Source organism: Macaca fascicularis, chromosome 18, assembly GCF_037993035.2.
Source record: "Macaca fascicularis isolate 582-1 chromosome 18, T2T-MFA8v1.1".
Taxonomy (NCBI): Eukaryota; Metazoa; Chordata; class Mammalia; order Primates; family Cercopithecidae; genus Macaca; species Macaca fascicularis.
The window spans coordinates 71,160,274-71,178,747 of record NC_088392.1 but is presented as its reverse complement, the minus strand read 5'-3'; the positions used below and the strand labels follow the sequence as shown (position 1 = coordinate 71,178,747).

General features: G+C 36.2%; 1 protein-coding gene and 1 non-coding gene across 8 annotated transcripts in view; one reads left to right on the top strand and one right to left on the bottom strand.

Annotated features, from left to right (window-relative positions):
• Positions 1 to 18,474, top strand: part of METTL4 (methyltransferase 4, N6-adenosine) — a 63,561-nt gene that overhangs the window by 9,254 nt on the left and 35,833 nt on the right. For all 7 annotated transcript variants that reach the window (XR_012427281.1, XR_010582914.2, XR_012427280.1 and 4 more), the window contains 5 exons: positions 5,190 to 5,559; positions 7,503 to 7,572; positions 12,336 to 12,510; positions 15,100 to 15,206; positions 15,572 to 15,663. Coding sequence is in view for 4 of the 7 variants with exons in the window: in XM_045378250.2 (XP_045234185.2) it covers positions 5,190 to 5,559; positions 7,503 to 7,572; positions 12,336 to 12,510; positions 15,100 to 15,206; positions 15,572 to 15,663 (814 nt within the window). In the remaining 3 variants the exon portion in view is untranslated. The remainder of the gene's footprint in view (positions 1 to 5,189; positions 5,560 to 7,502; positions 7,573 to 12,335; positions 12,511 to 15,099; positions 15,207 to 15,571; positions 15,664 to 18,474) is intronic.
• On the bottom strand, positions 4,728 to 4,862 carry LOC123570130 (small nucleolar RNA U109). Its single transcript, XR_006694132.1, has one exon. It is a non-coding gene; the product is annotated as a small nucleolar RNA U109 (small nucleolar RNA).

Here is an 18,474-nt window from a genome sequence, read left to right as displayed (position 1 = left end):
TAGCATGAAGTCGTGTTATCTTATGCTTGCTTTTAGTGTCTGTAGGATCTGTGGTGATAATAACTTTTTCATTGCTTTTATTGGTAATCTGTGTTTTTTTTAAATAGGTAAAATATACATACAAAATTTACTGTTTTAACCATTTTTAGATGTACAATTTAGTGGTACTAAGTACATTCAGAGTGTCATGCCATCATTACCACATCCATCTTCAGAACGTGTTCATCATTCCAAACTGAAACTATACATTAAATAGTAACTCCCCACTCCCCCTTCCTTTGCTGCCTAGTAGCTAGTATTCTACTTTCTGTCTCTGTGAATTTGCCTGCACCTCATATAAGTGAAATCACATAATATTTGTCCTTTTGCATCTGACTGATTTCGCTGTGTCTTCAAGGTTTGTCCATGTAGCATATATCAGAATTTCCTTCCTTTTTAAGGCTGAAAAATATTCCATTTTATGTAAATATTACATTTTGTTTATCCATTTGTTGATGGACTTTTGGGTAGTTTCTCCCTTTGGCTATTGTGAATAATGCTTCTCTGAAAATAGGTGTACAGATATCTATTCCAGTTCTTGCTTTTAATTCTTTTGGATATATACCCAGAAGTGGAATTGCTGGATTTTATCGTAATTCTGTGATTCAGTTTTGGAGGAACCACCACGCAGCCTTCCACAGTGGATCTATCATTTCACATTCCTACTAGCAATACTCAAGGGCTCCAGTTTCTCCACATCCCTGCCAACACTGAATAGCTATTCTAGTAGGTGTGGAGTAGTATTTCATTGTGGTTTTGATTTGTATTTACCTAATGGTTAGTAATGTTGAGCATCTTTTTATGTGCTTGTTGGCCATTTGTATATTTTCTTGAGAGAAATGTCTGTTCATATCCTTTGTTCATTTTACAGTTGGGCTGTTTGTTTTTTTTCTTGTTGAATTTTAGAAGTTCTTTATATATTCTGGATATTAACCCTGTATCAGATATATGATTTACAAATATTGAAAGAACCAGCTTTTAATTTAGTTAATTTTCCTTACTATCTCTGTGTTTTCCATTTTATTGATTTCTGTTTTTTAATTATTTCTTTTGGTTTACTTTGCTCTTCTTTTTCTTTCTTTTTTTTTTTTTTTTTTTGAGACGGAGTCTCGCTCTGTCGCCCGGGCTGGAGTGCAGTGGCCGGATCTCAGCTCACTGCAAGCTCCGCCTCCCGGGTTTACGCCATTCTCCTGCCTCAGCCTCCCGAATAGCTGGGACTACAGGCGCCCGCCACCTCGTCTGGCTAGTTTTTTGTATTTTTTTTAGTAGAGACGGGGTTTCACCGTGTTAGCCAGGATGGTCTCGATCTCCTGACCTCGTGATCCGCCCGCCTCGGCCTCCCAGAGTGCTGGGATTACAGGCTTGAGCCACCGCGCCCGGCCTGCTCTTCTTTTTCTAACTTTTTTAATTTTTAATTTTCTTGGGTATTTTCTTAAAGTGGAATATGTCAGTTAACTTATATATTTTTTTGTTTTCTAACTTAAGCACTTGAAGCTGTAAGTTTTCCTCTAAATCACTGCTTTGGTTGCCTTCCACCTATTTTGATATTTTGTATTTTCACTTTGATTCAATAAAAAGTATTTTCTGATTATCCTTATTATTTCATCTTTGACCTATATGAATTATTTAGAATTGTTCCATTTCATTTCCAGATAATGAGTTTATCTCAGTGTCTTCTTGTTCTTGATTTCTAATTTAAATCCAATGGGGCATAGAGCATACTTTTAGGATTTCAGTCCTTTTACATTTATCGAACCTCGTTTTATGGCCCAGCATATGAGTTATCTTTGTGCCTGTATTATATGCTTTTGGGAAGAATATGTATTGTCTATACATATTCTTTCCAAAAATTGTTAGATGCAGTGTTCTATGAATGTCAGATGCAGTGTTAAATGCATTGTTCTATGAATGTCAGATAAAGTTAGTTGATAGTGTTTTTCAGGACTTCTGGGTCTTTAGAGATTTTTGCATTAATTAATCTCTCACTTGCTGGGTAGCTTTTTAAGGTTGGTTTAGAATAGTATTTAAGGCTAATTATGCCCCTATACAGATGCAAGATCCATCTAATTACCTAATACCTCTGTCAAGAACTGTGAAGTGTCTGAAATTTTACCCTATTTGGAAGCTAACAAGTTAGCTTGCCTTAGTTTCGTGGATGCTAGCAGAAGATAGGAGACTCCTAGGTCGGGGACAAAGGACTTTATTGCTTCTGGCACAGCATGTGCTTTATGCTCACAGGCTCCCTTTGCGCCCCATATCCCATGAGGACGATGGCAGTCAACCTAGTTGCATGCTGTGCATGCAGTTGGTTTGCTATGCATGCAGCGATTCTTTGATTCACAGCTAAGGGATCCCAAGCTTAAGGAACTCTTGTCTTTTAAGTGGGTTGTGAACAAACCTGTCCGACTTTTTGCCCCAGAGGGAGAGTTTATTCACCTGGACAGCATACAAGTCTGTCCTCTGCCTTGGGGAGACACTACTCCATCTTCCATGTTGTATACATATCCTTGGAAATTTTTTCTGGAACAAAAGCTGTCAGTGCCTCTGCTCAGAGATTCAGGATGAATTGTCTCCCAATTGCCCTGTGAATCATGAGGTGTTCCCATCTGAGTGGTAGAAACGGGCACTATTGTTGGCCCTAGGGAGCATCAGACACTTTAAAAAACATTTTTTTTTTTTTTTTTTTTTTTTTTTTTGAGACGGAGTCTGGCTCTCTCGTCCAGGCTGGAGTGCAGTGGCCGGATCTCAGCTCACTGCAAGCTCCGCCTCCCGGGTTCCCGCCATTCTCCTGCCTCAGCCTCCCGAGTAGCTGGGACTACAGGCGCCCGCCACCTCGCCCGGCTAGTTTTTTGTATTTTTTAGGAGAGACGGGGTTTCACCGTGTTAGTATTTTTAAAATTTTTGGGGTACTCCTTTTCCCAGCTTCTGATAGTTCCTTCACACCCTTGTACTGATCAGTACATAGGTGAATTTCTCTAGTGTGCCTACCTGCAGATCTCGAGTTCTCTCTCTGTGGAGCTCTTTCCTCTCTGATAGTCTGTCCTGTACACTAGTAACTGTACTCTCATTTCCATCTCCTCAGCTGAGGGATTCTTCCAGACTCTGCTCAGATTCTTCCTTTCTGTGGCCTGGATGCTCTCTCCAGGCAATTTGCTGGGGCTATCGATTTCTTTCCCATCGCTTAGGGCTACTGCCCTTCCTTACCTAATGTTTTGAAAGCTCTTGTTACTGTTTCTCTTTGTTATTCCAGCCAGTGGAAGTCTCTGGCAACATTTCTCTTTATCACTGTTTCTTTTAGCAATTTGATTAGGATGTTACATAGTGCAGATTCCTCCTCCTCCTTTTCTCCTTCCTCCTCCCCTTACCGCCACCTCCTCCTCTTCTTCTTCAGCAAATTTGGAAATTTTCAGCCATTATTTCCTCAAACAGTTTTTCTGTCTTCATTTTGGACACATTTGGTCCTTTTTTTTATGTCTCTATGTCACTTCTTTCTATGCTCATTTTTTCCTTTACATCTTTGTACATATGAATATAATATAAATACTTTAATATCCTTTTCTACTTTTATTCCCAATATATTTATTTGGATTGCAAGTAAACCTACCTGAACTTTTCTACTAATTTTATCATCTGTGTCATTCCTATGTGTTTCCATTTGGTGATTTTTTTCCGTTTATAATAAATTTTTCTGCTTCTTTACATTCCTGGTAATTTTAATTTTTTTGTAAGATATTTCTACTTTAGCTTTTTGGGTAGTTCATATTTTTGTATTCCTGTAAATATTCTTCAGCTTTGTTCTCAGAAAACGTTTCTTTGCAACTGGGTGATCTTTCTGAGACTCTCTGTGAGCTTATTTATTTAGTTATGATCAGAGCAGACTTTGGTCTAGAGCTATTTTTTTTTTTCTTCGAATTGCCAAGGCAATACCCTTGTGAATTGTCTGCCTGATGTTCTGTTTGTTATGAGGTTTTCCATTTTGACGTTGAGGAGCACTAACTATTCTCAGCCCTGGATGAGCCCTGGGCATTGTTTCCTCTAGTCATTTCTTCTGGTTCTTCCTTCCTTGGTGCTTGGTAGTTTCATCCCATGCATGTGTGGATCGTGAGTGGGCTGGAATTTTGGGCAGATCGCCTGCAGCTCTTAGGAGCTCTGTCTGTGCTCTCTCCTCTCTGACACCTTCCTTGGCCTTTCTAGACTCCAAGCTCCATCTCCTCAACTCAGAGAGACTGTTGGACTCTGCATGTGTCTTCCCTGTGCCTGGGAACTTTCTGAAGGCAGTAAGCTGGAGCAGTCCTTTGTTTTTGCTGTGTAGGGACCACTGTTCTACACTGCATGGCATCCGAAGTCTGAAAGCCTTTTTTTTTTTTTTTTAAACCAACCAACCAAACAAACAAACATATCTTGTGCCTTTAAAAAAAGTAATTTCAGTTGAAAGGGTAAATCTGATCCATGATACTCCTTCTTGTCCAGAAGGGTAACTTGGGTTTTATTTTTTATAATTATTTTAGTTGTATTTTTACAAACCTTTGTTATATGTTTATTTTACAAAGTTATGTTTTTCTTTATAATTCAAGCTATGTTTTATGAAAGAAAAGATATGTTTATTTTAAAATTAGATAGCCAGAAAAATCTAAGATTAAATGTGTGATTTAAACTTCTCTCTATAGATTATTATTATTTTTTTTTTCTTATATAGGAGTAATATACTACCACTCAACCTCTATTGAAACGTTGGCGGCCCTGAGACCTCCTTTTGTAATTTAGCATGTGATAGATGTATTTCTGCCCCCAAAGGAATGAAGAGCAGATACTTCCTCATGCAATCCCTATAGATTAGAAATCCCATTTTCTTCTAGAAACATTCAAATTATCAAATTTACCTTATATATGTTTGAGGATATATTTTCTTATATATATTGTTTGGTTATTTAGTTGTCAGTGAATTTGTGAGGGTTGTTTCACTCTACAGTTGGAAAACAGCAGTTCAAAGGTGTGCTCACACATTCTTATCTTTTCATTGTAATACAGAATTATTTTACTGTAAGCGTTAAGGATATTGATTTCAATTTATAAACTCAGATATTCAAAGCGCAGTCAATGTTCTTTTTTAATGTCAATGTTCTTTTAATGTACTTAAAATTCTCTTTCAGATCAGGGAGCTGATTTTGGATGGATCTTTACAATTGATCCAGGAAGGTCTCAAAAGTGGTTTTCTTTATCCACTTTTTGAAAAACAGGACAAGTGTAGTAAGCCCATTACTTTATCACTTGACACCTGCAATTTGCCAGAATTATGTGAAATGGCAAAGCATTTGCCTTCTCTGAATGAAATGGAACATCAGACATTGCAATTGGTGGAAGAGGATACATCTGTTACAGAACAGGATTTATTTTTGCGAGTTGTTGAAAACAACTCTAGCTTTACAAAAGTGATTACTTTAATGGGACAAAAATACCTGCTACCACCGAAAAGCAGTTTTCTTTTATCTGACATTTCTTGTATGCAACCACTCCTGAACTGTAAGTAATTCTTGTTTGGTGTTAGACAAATATAATTTTTCTGTGGGCTGAAAGTTAAGAGCTAGTCTGAAATTTGAATATGGGTCAGCATTTATGAGGATAGGGTAAACACTTTTCCTCGTGTTATTTCTCTCTTAGGTTTAATTTTAAGGTGCTGACTTTTCCTTTTTTTAAAAAAATAAATTTTTATTATGAATAAAGAGTCAAAAGCTTATTTCGAAGAGAACAAATATGGTTATTTCTCTGTACTTAGGAATTCAGTATGCAGTTGTGTTTAACCAAATCACTTTTTTTTAACTTCTTCATAGCAAAGTAGAAACGCTTCAGTTATGAATATCGATTCCCGAATCATTCCTAGCCTTGTATAAAGGATACATTTTAAGCTAGTGTTCAAGCTCATTGTCTAAAATTTCTTGAAACATTTTCCTGTACAAAGTTAAAAAATTTACATATTGAAGTCCACAGTCACACAGACCTGTATTTGGCTTTAGATCCTGAAACTTATTTAACTGTGAGTCTTAGGGGTATTCATTTCACAAAACTGAGCCCTAGTCTCCTAATCTATAAAATGGACCTGATAATACCTGCTTCTTAGGGTCATTTTGAGGTATATTGATCAAATTGAGGTAGATTGGTCAAATTGAATTGAATTTCCTGTTTATTGTTATTGGGACTTTTTTAGCAAAATTTTAAGTTATTCGGCAACTACAACACAACTTACTAATGAAAAGCTTCTTTTAATTGCTATCAAGCCTTCTTACACATGAGTGGTTATCCGTGTAGCAGTGCCATAAATTCTTCAGAGTAAATGACAGGATAACAAATTAATGAGAAAACCATGCTATGCATGAACATTTTTTCTCTTCTTTTTGATCTTTGTTACTCTAATAGCTTACAAAATGTCACTTCTTTAATTTGCATTCTTTTGATTCCTTATGAGATTGCACACATTTATAAAAACATACCTATGTTTATAAAAGGGGGAGAAGGGACAGCTCTTCCTTACAGTATTGGAATTATTCCTTACATAATTGGAATTATTGATTCCAATGAATAAATTAAAGGAATGATGGATCTAGAGAATTTCCATTTGACAAACACCATAAAAATTGGATGTCAAAATAGTGGGTGAAAAGATGAGACAGGCTATTTTCATGGTCTTAAAGTATCTCCTCCCAAGATACTTGTTAATTACAAGGGAAAAACTGGTGAAACTCAGCAGATAACACTTTAACCAAAGACTTTTTAACATCCTTTACCTCCTGATATGTTGCACTGATAGGGGCATGGCAGGCATTACTTTGGTGGTTCTCTTGCCAAAAACAAATAACCTACATTTAATCATGAGAAAATACTAGACCCAGATTGAGGGATATCCTATAAAATAATTGGTAGCATTTAAAAGTTTCAAAATCATGAAAGATGAAGACCGAGGAACTTTTTCAGGTTGGAGTAGAGTTAGGAGGGATGGCAGCTAAATGCAATGTTTGATCCTGGCTTTGATCCTGAGTCTGAAAAAGTACATTAGTAAATAATTGGGGAAGTTTTATTATGGTCAATATGTCAGTTATAAAGGGTGAAATTGTTTTAAAATAAAAAGTAAAAAAAATGACCTAGATTTCTTAGGACTATATTAATATGGCTGCCAAGATGCATAGGTAATTCACAGATCATTAGGTTCAGCTTACTGAGCTATGGTCATCTGCAGGTAGTCTCTGTAAAAATTGCAGTAGGTGAAAATTATGATACAATGCTAGAGGTAAGGGAAACATCTAATATTTAATGATAAATTACTCTGTTTGAATAAATGCGATGTATACAGATCCTTTCAGTGCATTCCATTATATTCCATAGTTAAATCACTTGAGTTTTGAAGAACATGTTTAGTTTTTAAAGTGATCACATAGAGAAGGTATTTTCTGAAATTGTATCTTTGTTTTCAGATAGGAAAACATTTGATGTAATTGTGATAGATCCGCCATGGCAGAACAAATCAGTTAAAAGAAGTAATAGGTAAGTGGAAATGAATTAACTGTTAGAAATGCTTTCTAAAAAGCCTGTAGTGCTTTGTACGTGATAGTTTAATATACTATTGGTATTACTTCATGATATAGGTTATCTGAAACTCCTAAAATGCTTTCAATAGTTTTAACAGTTTAATTTCCTTAACTAGTTAATTCTCTTGAACTGTAACTATATATAAGTGTAACAATGTCAAAAGTAGTGCATTTATTAATCACCATAAGCAGTTCAGGGCTGTTTCTGTTAACACCAAAGGACAACATATCTGTCTTCTTTGGTATCAAATTCTAAAGTTTAGAAATATGTGCCAAAATATTTCTAGTTTTCCTTAATAATGTGTTATGAATGAATTTATCTAATTCATTCTTAAATTTGTTTTTATTTTTAATTTTTTAGTTTATGTTACATCTTAGGGTGATATGTTCAATTAGTTACTAAGATGATATTTCCTTTCAATAGCATTAAACGTTTTTTTCCTTTCAATTCTTTTTTTTTTTGAGATGGAGTCTCACTCTGTCGCCAGGCTGGAGTGCAGTGGTGTAATCTCGGCTTACTGGAACCACCACCTCCTAAGTTCAAGCCATTCTTCTGCGTCAGCCTCCCGAGTAGCTGGGACTACAGGCGCATACCACCATGCCTGGCTAATTTTTGTTTTTTCAGTAGATATGGGGTTTCACCATATTGGCCAGGCTGGTCTCGAACTCTTGACCTCATGACCTGTCTGCCTCAGCCTCCCAAAGTGACTGGGATTACAGGCATGAGCTACCGCGCCTGGCCTTTTCCTTTCAATTTTAATAAATGTCTTCAGTTACATTTTCTCTCACTTTTCCGTTTTCTAGACTGAAAAATTCCAATTTCCTTGACTTAAACTTCATATGAAATTTCTTCTTCTCCACAGTGATCCTCACCTTTCTTATGCTTCTTATGAACTGTGCCAGTAGGATTTGTTTCTTTTGTTTTCTTTTTCTTCTTCTTCTTCTTTTTTTTTTTTTTTTTTTTGAGATAGGGCCTCACTCTGTTGCCCATGCTGGAATGCAGTGATGCAGTCACAGCTCACTACAGCCTCAAACTTCTGGTTCAAATGTGCCTGCTGCCTCAGCCTCCTGAGTAGTTGGGACTGCAGGTGCATGCTACTACACTTGGCTATTTAAAACATTTTTTTTGTAAAGACAGTGTCTTGCTATGTTGCCCAGGTTGGTCTTGAACTCCTAGTCTCAAATGATCCTCCTGCCTCAGCCTCCCATAGTGCTGAGACTACACATGTGAGCCATCATGTCTGGCCAGATTTGTTTCTTTTAAAGTTGCAAGAATCATACAAAGAATTCATGTATCTCTTTTCTGTGTGTGTAGATATCTATATCTTTATATAATTTTTTTGTGAGTTACTTGAGAATGGATTAAGAGAAAGGGAAAGGTACCCTTGAATATTTCAGTATGTATTTCCTAAAAACAAAGATAATTGTCTTACATAACGTAATTATCAAAATAGGTAATCAACATTGATAAATATTATGTACAGATATTTTTCAGGTTACACTGATTGTCCCAGGAATGTTCTTTGTAGCAAATAAAATTCTGGATTATACATGTTCAGTTGTCATATTTCTTTAGTATCTTTTAACTCTCTTTCTTTGGCTGATTTTAATTTGTATCCTTACCCTTGAGAAATTGTAACTGAATATAAAAGCTTTCAGTAAGTTTTGTTCGTTTAGCAAATTTTTGATTCTGTGGGTTGCTTTGGAAACTACCTTAACTTGTAGTTGGTTTTTGAAGTGAGGTGTCTTGAGGACTGGGCCTTCAAACTTTGCAGTTTGGCTAACTCTGGGCAATACATTTTTATTAATAGTTCTCTTGGATGTGTACCTAGGAGTAGAATTACTGCACCATGTAATTCTATCTTTAAGTTTTTGAGGAGCTATCAAACTATTTTCTACAGTGCCTGCAGCATTTTTTATTCCCACCAGCAATGAGGGGTCTAGTTTTTCTACATTCTCACCATTTTCTTTTTGTTTTTTGCATACTTTCCATTGCATCACATTAATATGCATGTTTTAGAATTTGCTCAGTGATTTCCATGAAATTAGAGCTAGAAGAGGCGATATGAATATTGCCTCTTTCTCCACACAAATCAACCCAGTTAAATTAAGGCAATCAAGGAATCTGCAGTTATTGAAACCATGTAACTTCAGATGTTTGACCTGACATTCTTCATACTGTAGCAAAATTAGTTCTTTCATCACTTTGATTATGAAGAGTACTTGTTTAGATGGCAGGAAACGTGGGTGCTTGAGATCTGAATTCTTTTGCTCTTTTTGTTTTTTGAGACAGAGTTTCGCTCTTGTCACCCAGGCTGGAGTGCAATGGTTTGATCTCAGCTCATTGCAACCTCCACCTCCTGGGTTCAGGTGATTCTCCTGCCTTAGCCTCCTGAGTAGCTGGGATTACAGGTGTCCACCACCACACCCGGCTAATTTTTGTCTTTTTTTTAGTAGAGATGGGGTTTCACCATGTTGGCCAGGCTAATCTCAAACTTCTGATCTCAGGTGATCCACCTGCCTTAGCCTCCCAAAGTGTTAAGATTACAGGCGTGAGCTACCACGCCCTACTCTATTTGTTTTAAGAAGTATTTATTGATTATTCCTGACGTACAGTTGTCACATGCTAGAGCTGGATTCCAATGTTTGTTGCATTTGGCCATTGGGAAGTCATTTACGTTTTTCAGGGTAGGCATAATGGTAAAAGTCTCATTGGAGTCAACTAAGGAATAAAATAAAGGAGAGAAAGTAGAAGGATTTACATGCAAGTCATTAGCTTAGTTGTAGATGGAAGGAGACAGAATTGAGGGAATTTCTCTTCTGTATACTCTGTCCCCTTCTTTCTCCTCTCCTCCCCTCCGCACCTTTTCCTCTCCTTACTCTCTCTTCTCCTTTTCTCTGTTCTCCTTTTCTCATCTTCTTTTCAAATGAGATAGGATAATCATAGGTTGATGGTAAAGAACTACTAGAGAAGTTGAAAATACAGAAGGAGAGGATAATTGGTATTACAAGATACTAGTATATGGGAATAAGAGAATACAACTGGAGGGATAAGCTTTAATAGGTGAAATCATGCCATTTCCTTTAAGAGGAAATGTATGGAAATAGATAAGTAAAGGTATATAAAGGAGAGGGGTTAGGATTGGGTATTTGAAGGAGGTTGGTGGCCTTGTTGTGCTGATGTATGAGAGAGTTTGGGTAAGGGATCTGAACGGGGTGAGGGTTTGTGGTACTTGACCAAGGATAAGTAAAGGAATTGCTGAGTAGTTTGAGATCCTGAGAGTGGATTTAATGAACTTTTAATATCCAGTTTGTCTGCATTTTCTTCACCTGATTTTCCCTGTACAAACAAATTGAATAAAACTGTGATATTGATTTAAGATTGGAGGTTTGCGGAAACTGTGAGGTTGAAGGGTAAAGGGAGGATGGGAACTGAGAGTGCTAGTGAGAAGGCAGTGAAGCGATTGGTGGTCCACAGGCACGAAGAGTAAGTGTGGTCAGGAATAAACTGCTAGATAAGGTTAAAGAGTAGGTGAGGCATAGGAAGTTATTGCCAGAGATTGATGTTTATGGTTTCAGAGAGGGAGCAAGTGTGAGTGATGACAGGGTCCAGGTTATGGCATTGGAGTGGATTATGGAAGTGGGATGAAGGCAGTTGTATTTGTTTAGGTGAAAAATAGTTGAAGTATGTACATTATATGAATTGTGCTTTGAAATTGTTCAGAATAATGGCCAGTTTTGTGTTGTTGAGGTAGAGGGATCTCAGAGCTTAAGTCCTTATTGAATATGTTGAGGATGAAATGGATTCAATAAGCAACAGTAGAGGCTAACATAGCTGGATAGCATACCTCTCAAAGAGAAAGGGTTTTTTGCAAAGGTGGATGAGTTATACCCTAGAAACAGCAATGGGGGAGCCAGGAGAATAATGACTTCTCCCCTCCCTCTGAATGTTGGAGAAAGGGCCATATTCATTTGATTGAATATTGTAGAGCAAGTAGTATTTTTGCAGGACAAACTAGACATTATACTCTATGGCCAGGAGGTACAAGATTATAGATTTTGTTTTATACAGTGAAAACATGAGGGCTTCAGAGAACCCAGTGGAATTGACTGGGAAGGCAGAAAGCGAGATGATAGATTGGGGGTTGTAAATGCAGTGGGATGGAGATGAGGATGGGTGAGATGATAGATGACACAGGGAGTCAGCATTTTGTGCAGGGTTTGAGGATTCTAGGGCTAGGAGAAGCTTCATTGGAATAGATTGGCTTTAGCATTACCAATTTTGCAACACTGATTTGGTGCCAGGTAAGGCTTGTAGGGTTTGACTTAGGTTATTGAGAGACTAGTTTCAAGACTCACTGTGACGGGGCTCCTGTGTAACACAGACTATGAGATCTAAACAACAATATTTGCTTAATTTTGAATTGGAGAAAAAGTATTGTAAATAGTAAAATTACTGAAATGTAATGCATTTAGAAGTGACTAAAAAAAGAAAAATACAGTCTGACGTTTTTAAACTAGTAAAAAAAAAAAGGTGATTTTTGACTTGTGTGTAATAATGGGTCCACTGGGTGGCACTGTGGCTTTATATTTTGCTACACAAATAACTAGCAGTAAGAGCTTTGCATTTGTGGAGTCAGTGTTATGCATGTCTTCTCCCTGCTTATTTTTCTTTTTTTGTAGTGAATTTTGCTCATCCTTTTTTCTGTTTATTTTTAGGTACAGTTATTTGTCACCCCTGCAAATAAAGCAAATACCTATCCCTAAATTGGCTGCTCCAAACTGTCTTCTTGTTACTTGGGTGACCAATAGACAGAAACACCTACGTTTTATAAAGGAAGAACTTTATCCCTCTTGGTCTGTGGAGGTAGTTGCTGAGTGGCACTGGGTAAAAGTAAGTTCAGAAGTTAGCTTGTTTGTTAATACAGCTTGATAGAAGTCACGTAAAGGTAGCATCTACTTTGTAATGCTCAACATGTCACTGCTCTACTCCTTCAACGTGGGCTAAATCAGACTTTTGCTTTGCTGCTTAGCACTTTTATATTTTTATTCTCAAGGCTATTTTTTTTTTGTATGTCTTTTTGTAATGGGGCCTCAAACTGCTGGCTTTGGGAAATCAGTCAGGAAGATATCAGGATGAAAATTTTAAAAGCTCTGTTTATGTCTTGTTTAAAAAACAGCAAAAACTTAGGAAGGTTATATATCACCAAACACAGAAATAGTCTTACCCTTCCTCTTCTTCCCCTTTATATACTCACAATTTCAACCACCCTTTGTGATTTCTTTTTCTTATTTCGTGGGGGATGAGGGCAAGGAATAGCAAAGTAACCCATTGTAGAGGGGATGGGAAGATGCCAGAACCAAGAACCTTTTATGCTCTAAATCTTGTTAACTTATGTCCTCAGTGCCTTTTGTGCTGCTGTGCATATTTTTGAAAGAAATGATTCAAACTCTAGAATTGGTTGAATGATCTTTAATATCTCTGCATGCTACAAGATTACCAAAAAAATACAGAAAAATAAGGCATCAATTTAGAGTTCATCAGGCTTCCTTTTAAAGATACATTGACTATTTAGATGATCTATAAAAGCCTTCCTAAATTTTGAAAAGATAAGGCAAGCTATTATTTTAGTGTTTGATGTTTATATTGCAAGCATATTCATTTTTAACACAGTGGAGTTGTACTTTTTATGGCTTTGTGTATACTTTTTCATCTACTGGAATATCTTCTAAAAGCTGTGTACAGTAGTTCCTCCTTATCCTTGGGGGATACATTCCAGGACCCCAATGGATGCCTGAAACCATAGATGGTACTGAACCCCATATATGATTTTTTTTCTATAATACATACCTATGAGAAAGTTTATTTATAAATAGAGAGATAAACAATAATAACTAATAATAAAATAGAATATTATAGCAATATACTGTAAATGTTATATAAATGTGGTCTCTCTCTGTTTCAAAATAAATATCTTACTGTACTGTATTTACCTATCTCTGGGCTACAGTTGACCATGAGTACCTGAAACCCTGGAAAGTGAAACTGTGGATAAGCAGGGACAAGTATATATTGTTTATTTATACCTATGTTATGGGACTTGACAAAGACTTACAGTTGTATCTTTGTTTTCATGCTGTACTTTGGTCTTAGTGTTGGTTAATTTGGTATAGGACCATGATAGGAGTATACTACCCCATTCCATCTTGCCTATTATGATAGTTCTTTTATAGTCAGAAACTGGGACCACAGTCAGGAGGAGGTCATCTTTTGAAATCAAACCCAGTAAAATGTTAATACATAAAAATAAGATTATTAATCTGTAGTAGTAATCAGTTCTAAGAGATGGTATAATTCAAAACATAAATATCATCTATTATGTTATATGAAGCATTTATTAGGTAATTATACATATTGTTATGATAGGAGGAGTAATGTGCATTGAATATAAAGGCTACCCAACGTGCCAGTATTTATACAGCACTTTTTGTAGGAGATGCTGTGTCTGATTGGCCCTAGAGGAGATAAAAGACTTCTGATTACTGATTTGGTTGTTTAGGTACATTGATATAGGATAAAGGGTTTCACAGATAGCAGTGTTCTGACAGTGAAAATATATATTCCCATGGTAAATTAATGAATTGATATTTTAAATTATTTTTGAGTTTGATTAGCTTAAATGAATCTTTGAGAGTATGATCATCCCAGGGTGAAATGATGAAACTGAATTTCTGAATTTATAATGCCCAGGGCCAGTCTCTGGACTAGGTATTGTCTATCAGCCACCCAGTTTCTATCCTTACTAATTTTGGCTTTGACAATGTTTAATGATACTATTTCCTATAACTAAAGGGAGCTGTGTATTATGATCTACTTAGTCATATTGCTAATTCATTTATTAGTTCATTCATTAGTAATTCATTTATTAGTTCATTTGCATGAACTAATAAATTACTGATGTCGTGGTTTCTAGGAATCAATTTTAGTTAAGAGTAGAGATTGTTTTACGTGCAAGATGATAATGAAGTTATATTTGAAATATTTGTATGATATTTTAAAAAATCTCTTATAGAAGCAATGTCTAATATGATAGCCACTAACACGTGTGACACTTCAGCACTTGAAATGTGGCTAATCCAAACTGAAATGTACTGTTAAGTATAAACTATACTTTGGATTTCAGGCATAGTACAAAAGAAAGAATGTAACATATCTCAATAAGTTTTCTGAATTGATTACATATTGAAATGATAGTATTTCAGGTATGTTAGATTGAATTAAATATGTAATTAAAATTGATTTCATTGCATTTTTTTTACTTCTTTAGGTGTTCCTGTTAGAAAATTTAAAATGATAAATGTGGCTCACATAATATTTGTACTGAACAGCACTAGCCTGGAGGTTTAATTTCTTTGGTGTGTGTGTGGAAGCTCTATAGTGATGGGAAAAAATAACCCTCTTTTGTTGGCTCCTTCCTATCAGATCACCAATTCAGGAGAGTTCGTGTTCCCATTAGATTCTCCACACAAAAAGCCTTATGAAGGTCTTATACTGGGGAGAGTTCAAGAAAAAACTGCTCTACCATTGAGGTAGGAAAGGCGATTTTTCAAAATTGTATACATGTATTAATTTTTACGCTTTAAATGATTATCTTAGTAATCATTGACTTTTTGAAATTTTTATGTTTTTGAAAATCTGAAAATGGCCCAGTGTAGAAAAGAATGGGTGGTATGGCACAGGAAACTTTATATTTTATCTAGTGTGTACTTGTCATTATTATGGAAAATGAAATGATAGGAATGTCTCAATACTTAAATTGTTAATTTCTTTCATTGATTGTAAAATTTGTTTTAAAATCAGATACAGAAAGAGAACAAAAATCAATGCAGCTGTGACTTCTATATAAAAAATTGTTTTAAAAAATATAGTTTACTTTCTTGTTCTGTTTAATTAGGAATGCAGATGTAAACGTGCTCCCCATTCCAGACCACAAATTAATTGTCAGCGTGCCCTGTACTCTTCACTCACATAAGCCACCGCTTGCTGGTATGTTTTTATAAAATAGAATTGTTACCACTTTTGTCAAATTTGAAAAAAAGAATACATTTAGTATTTAAATGGCCTACAGATTCGGAAATTAAGTCAGATGTGGGTTAATGAATATTCTAAAACTATTTCTCTATCTCTATAAAATAGAGAATAGATTAGTTTTGTGTTACTCAGCTTTTCCAGTTATACCATTTTTCAGATTCCCCTTGCTATCAGTTGCTTCCCATCACTGGGCTGACACAATGAATGCTGATGGGCATCTGAGAATGTAGTTCAGATAGACCCTTTATTTTACTACCGGGGCTCTATCTCTTGCTTGTCCTAAAACCAGGAACTCAGAATAGTAGTCAGAGAGATAGAAGTCCCTTGATATTTGGTTAGTGGCTCTCACTTTTACGTTTTTTTTAAAAGGTAGTGTTGCTTTTCTGGAACATTGACAGTAATTGCTGCAGCCTGCAAATTCTCACTAGTCTTAATACTTTAGTATAATGTTTATCATTCAATGAAACTAAGCAGCAGGGAATAATGGGGAATTTGGCTTTAGAAATGGACTAACATGAGTTTGAATCCTGGCTCTGCGAGTTGGGCAAGTCACTCAGATATTTTTCTATATCAAAGTCCTCATTTAAAGAGGGAACAGTGATATTTAGTCTTCTAGAGTTGTGAGAATTAGTTATATTGAAAGTTCTGTAGCATGTGGTAGAAGCTCAATGAATGCTAAATTTTTCAAGTCGGAGTTTAAAAACATCAAAATGTAAAGTCCTTGAGAGATACTGAATTTAATATTCAAAGTTTATGTGAACAGATACTTCTCAAAAGAAGACATTTATGCAGCCAACAGACACATGAAAAAATGCTCATCATCACTAAGAAATGCAAATCAAAACCACAATGAGATACCATCTCACATCAGTTAGAATGGCGATCGTTAAAAAGTCAGGAAGCAACAGGTGCTGGAGAGGATGTGGAGACACAGGAACACTTTCAAACTGTTGGTGGGACTCTAAACTAGTTCAACCATTGTGGAAGACAGTGTGGTGATTCCTCAAGGATCTAGAACTAGAAATACCACTTGACCCAGGCATCCCATTACTGGGTATATACCCAAAGGATTATAAATCATGCTGTTATAAAGACACATGCACACATTTGTTTATTGCAGCACTATTCACAATAGCAAAGACTTGGAACCAACCCAAATGTCCATCAATGACAGACTGGATTAAGAAAATGTGTCACATATATACCATGGGATACTATGCAGCCATAAAAAAGGATGAGTTCATGTCCTTTGTAGGGACATGAATGAAGCTGGAAACCATTATTCTCAGCAAACTATCACAAGGACAGGAAACCAAACACCACATCTTCTCACTCATAGGTGGGAATTGAACAGTGAGAACACTCGGACACAGGAAGGGGAACATCACACACCGGGGCCTGTTGTGGGGTCGGGGGAGGGAGGAGGGATAGCATTAGGAGATATACCTAATGTAAATGATGAGTTAATGGGTGCAGCACACCAACATGGCACATGTATACATATGTAACAAACCTGCACATTGTGCACATGTACCCTAGAACTTAAAGTATAATAAAAAAAAAATAAAAATAAAAAAAAGAAACAAAGAAACAAAAAAAAAACCACAAAGAATTTCTTTAGGAATACATATTTTGTTAGTTTGGTAATTTCTACCACCAACAACAACTACAAAACTCCTATAAGTTGCCACTCAGGAAAGCTACAGGGAGCTTATGTTACCTTGCAGAATATGAGGCAGTTCATGAACTGGGATGTGTAGAAAGTGAACACAAATTCCCAGAGAATTTTTGTTGCTAGCACTTAGGATTTCTGTTATCTTAAATGGCTTATGCAGTAGGGTCGTCTTTTAATGTTTTTTTTTTTTGAGACAGAGTCTCACTCTGTCACAAACAGTGGCCTGATCTTGGGTCACTGCAGCCTCTGCCTCCTGGGTTCAAGTGATTCTCCTGCCTCAGCCTCCTGAGTGGCTGGGCCTGCAGACATGTGCCACTATGCCTGGCTGATTTTTGTATTTTTAGTAGAGACGAGGTTTCGCCATGTTCACCACGCTGGTCTCGAACTCCTGACCTCAAGTGATTCACCTGCCTCAGCCTCCCAAAGTGCTGGGATTACAGGCATGAGCCACTGCGCCCAGCCTCTAGAAGGGTGTTTATAGTATTACTTCATTTGAGACATATACAGATGTCTACCTGATAATCTGTTCTTTGACTAAGAAGGATCCTCAGTGAATAATCGATTGCCTAACATTTTGGACTGTCATAGACTTTTAATGCTTTAATATATAACTCAAATGGAAAGTGAGATTACATTGTTCCTTGTGAAAAAAAATTACACTTGGCACTAGTAATACCTGATTATATATGTATATGTATTCCTCTCATTTGAATTTTATTTATCATTTGGTAACAAAGCTTAAGTTAGTGTTTATCTCAAGCCTTATTTTTTTCTTTTAAAAATTCAAAAGCTAAGACCGTAAACTTCTCATTCTGAAATGATAGTAAACTATGTATCAATTCCTTTAAAATAAAATAAAGTTATATTTAAAGATGAGCCTCAGGAGACAGGTTTTAAAATAGTGAATAAAAATGAGTCTTGCCCTAAAAGCATTACAGCTTGTATCTTTGAGATGCAGTTCTTCCTCATTCCCTGTAGAGAGCAGCACAAACACATTTTTAGGATTGAAAACATTTAAAAACAGAAGTTAGATTCTGGAGGAAACATCTGAAGAACTCCATATATATAAAATCTTATGTTTTGGTTAAGTA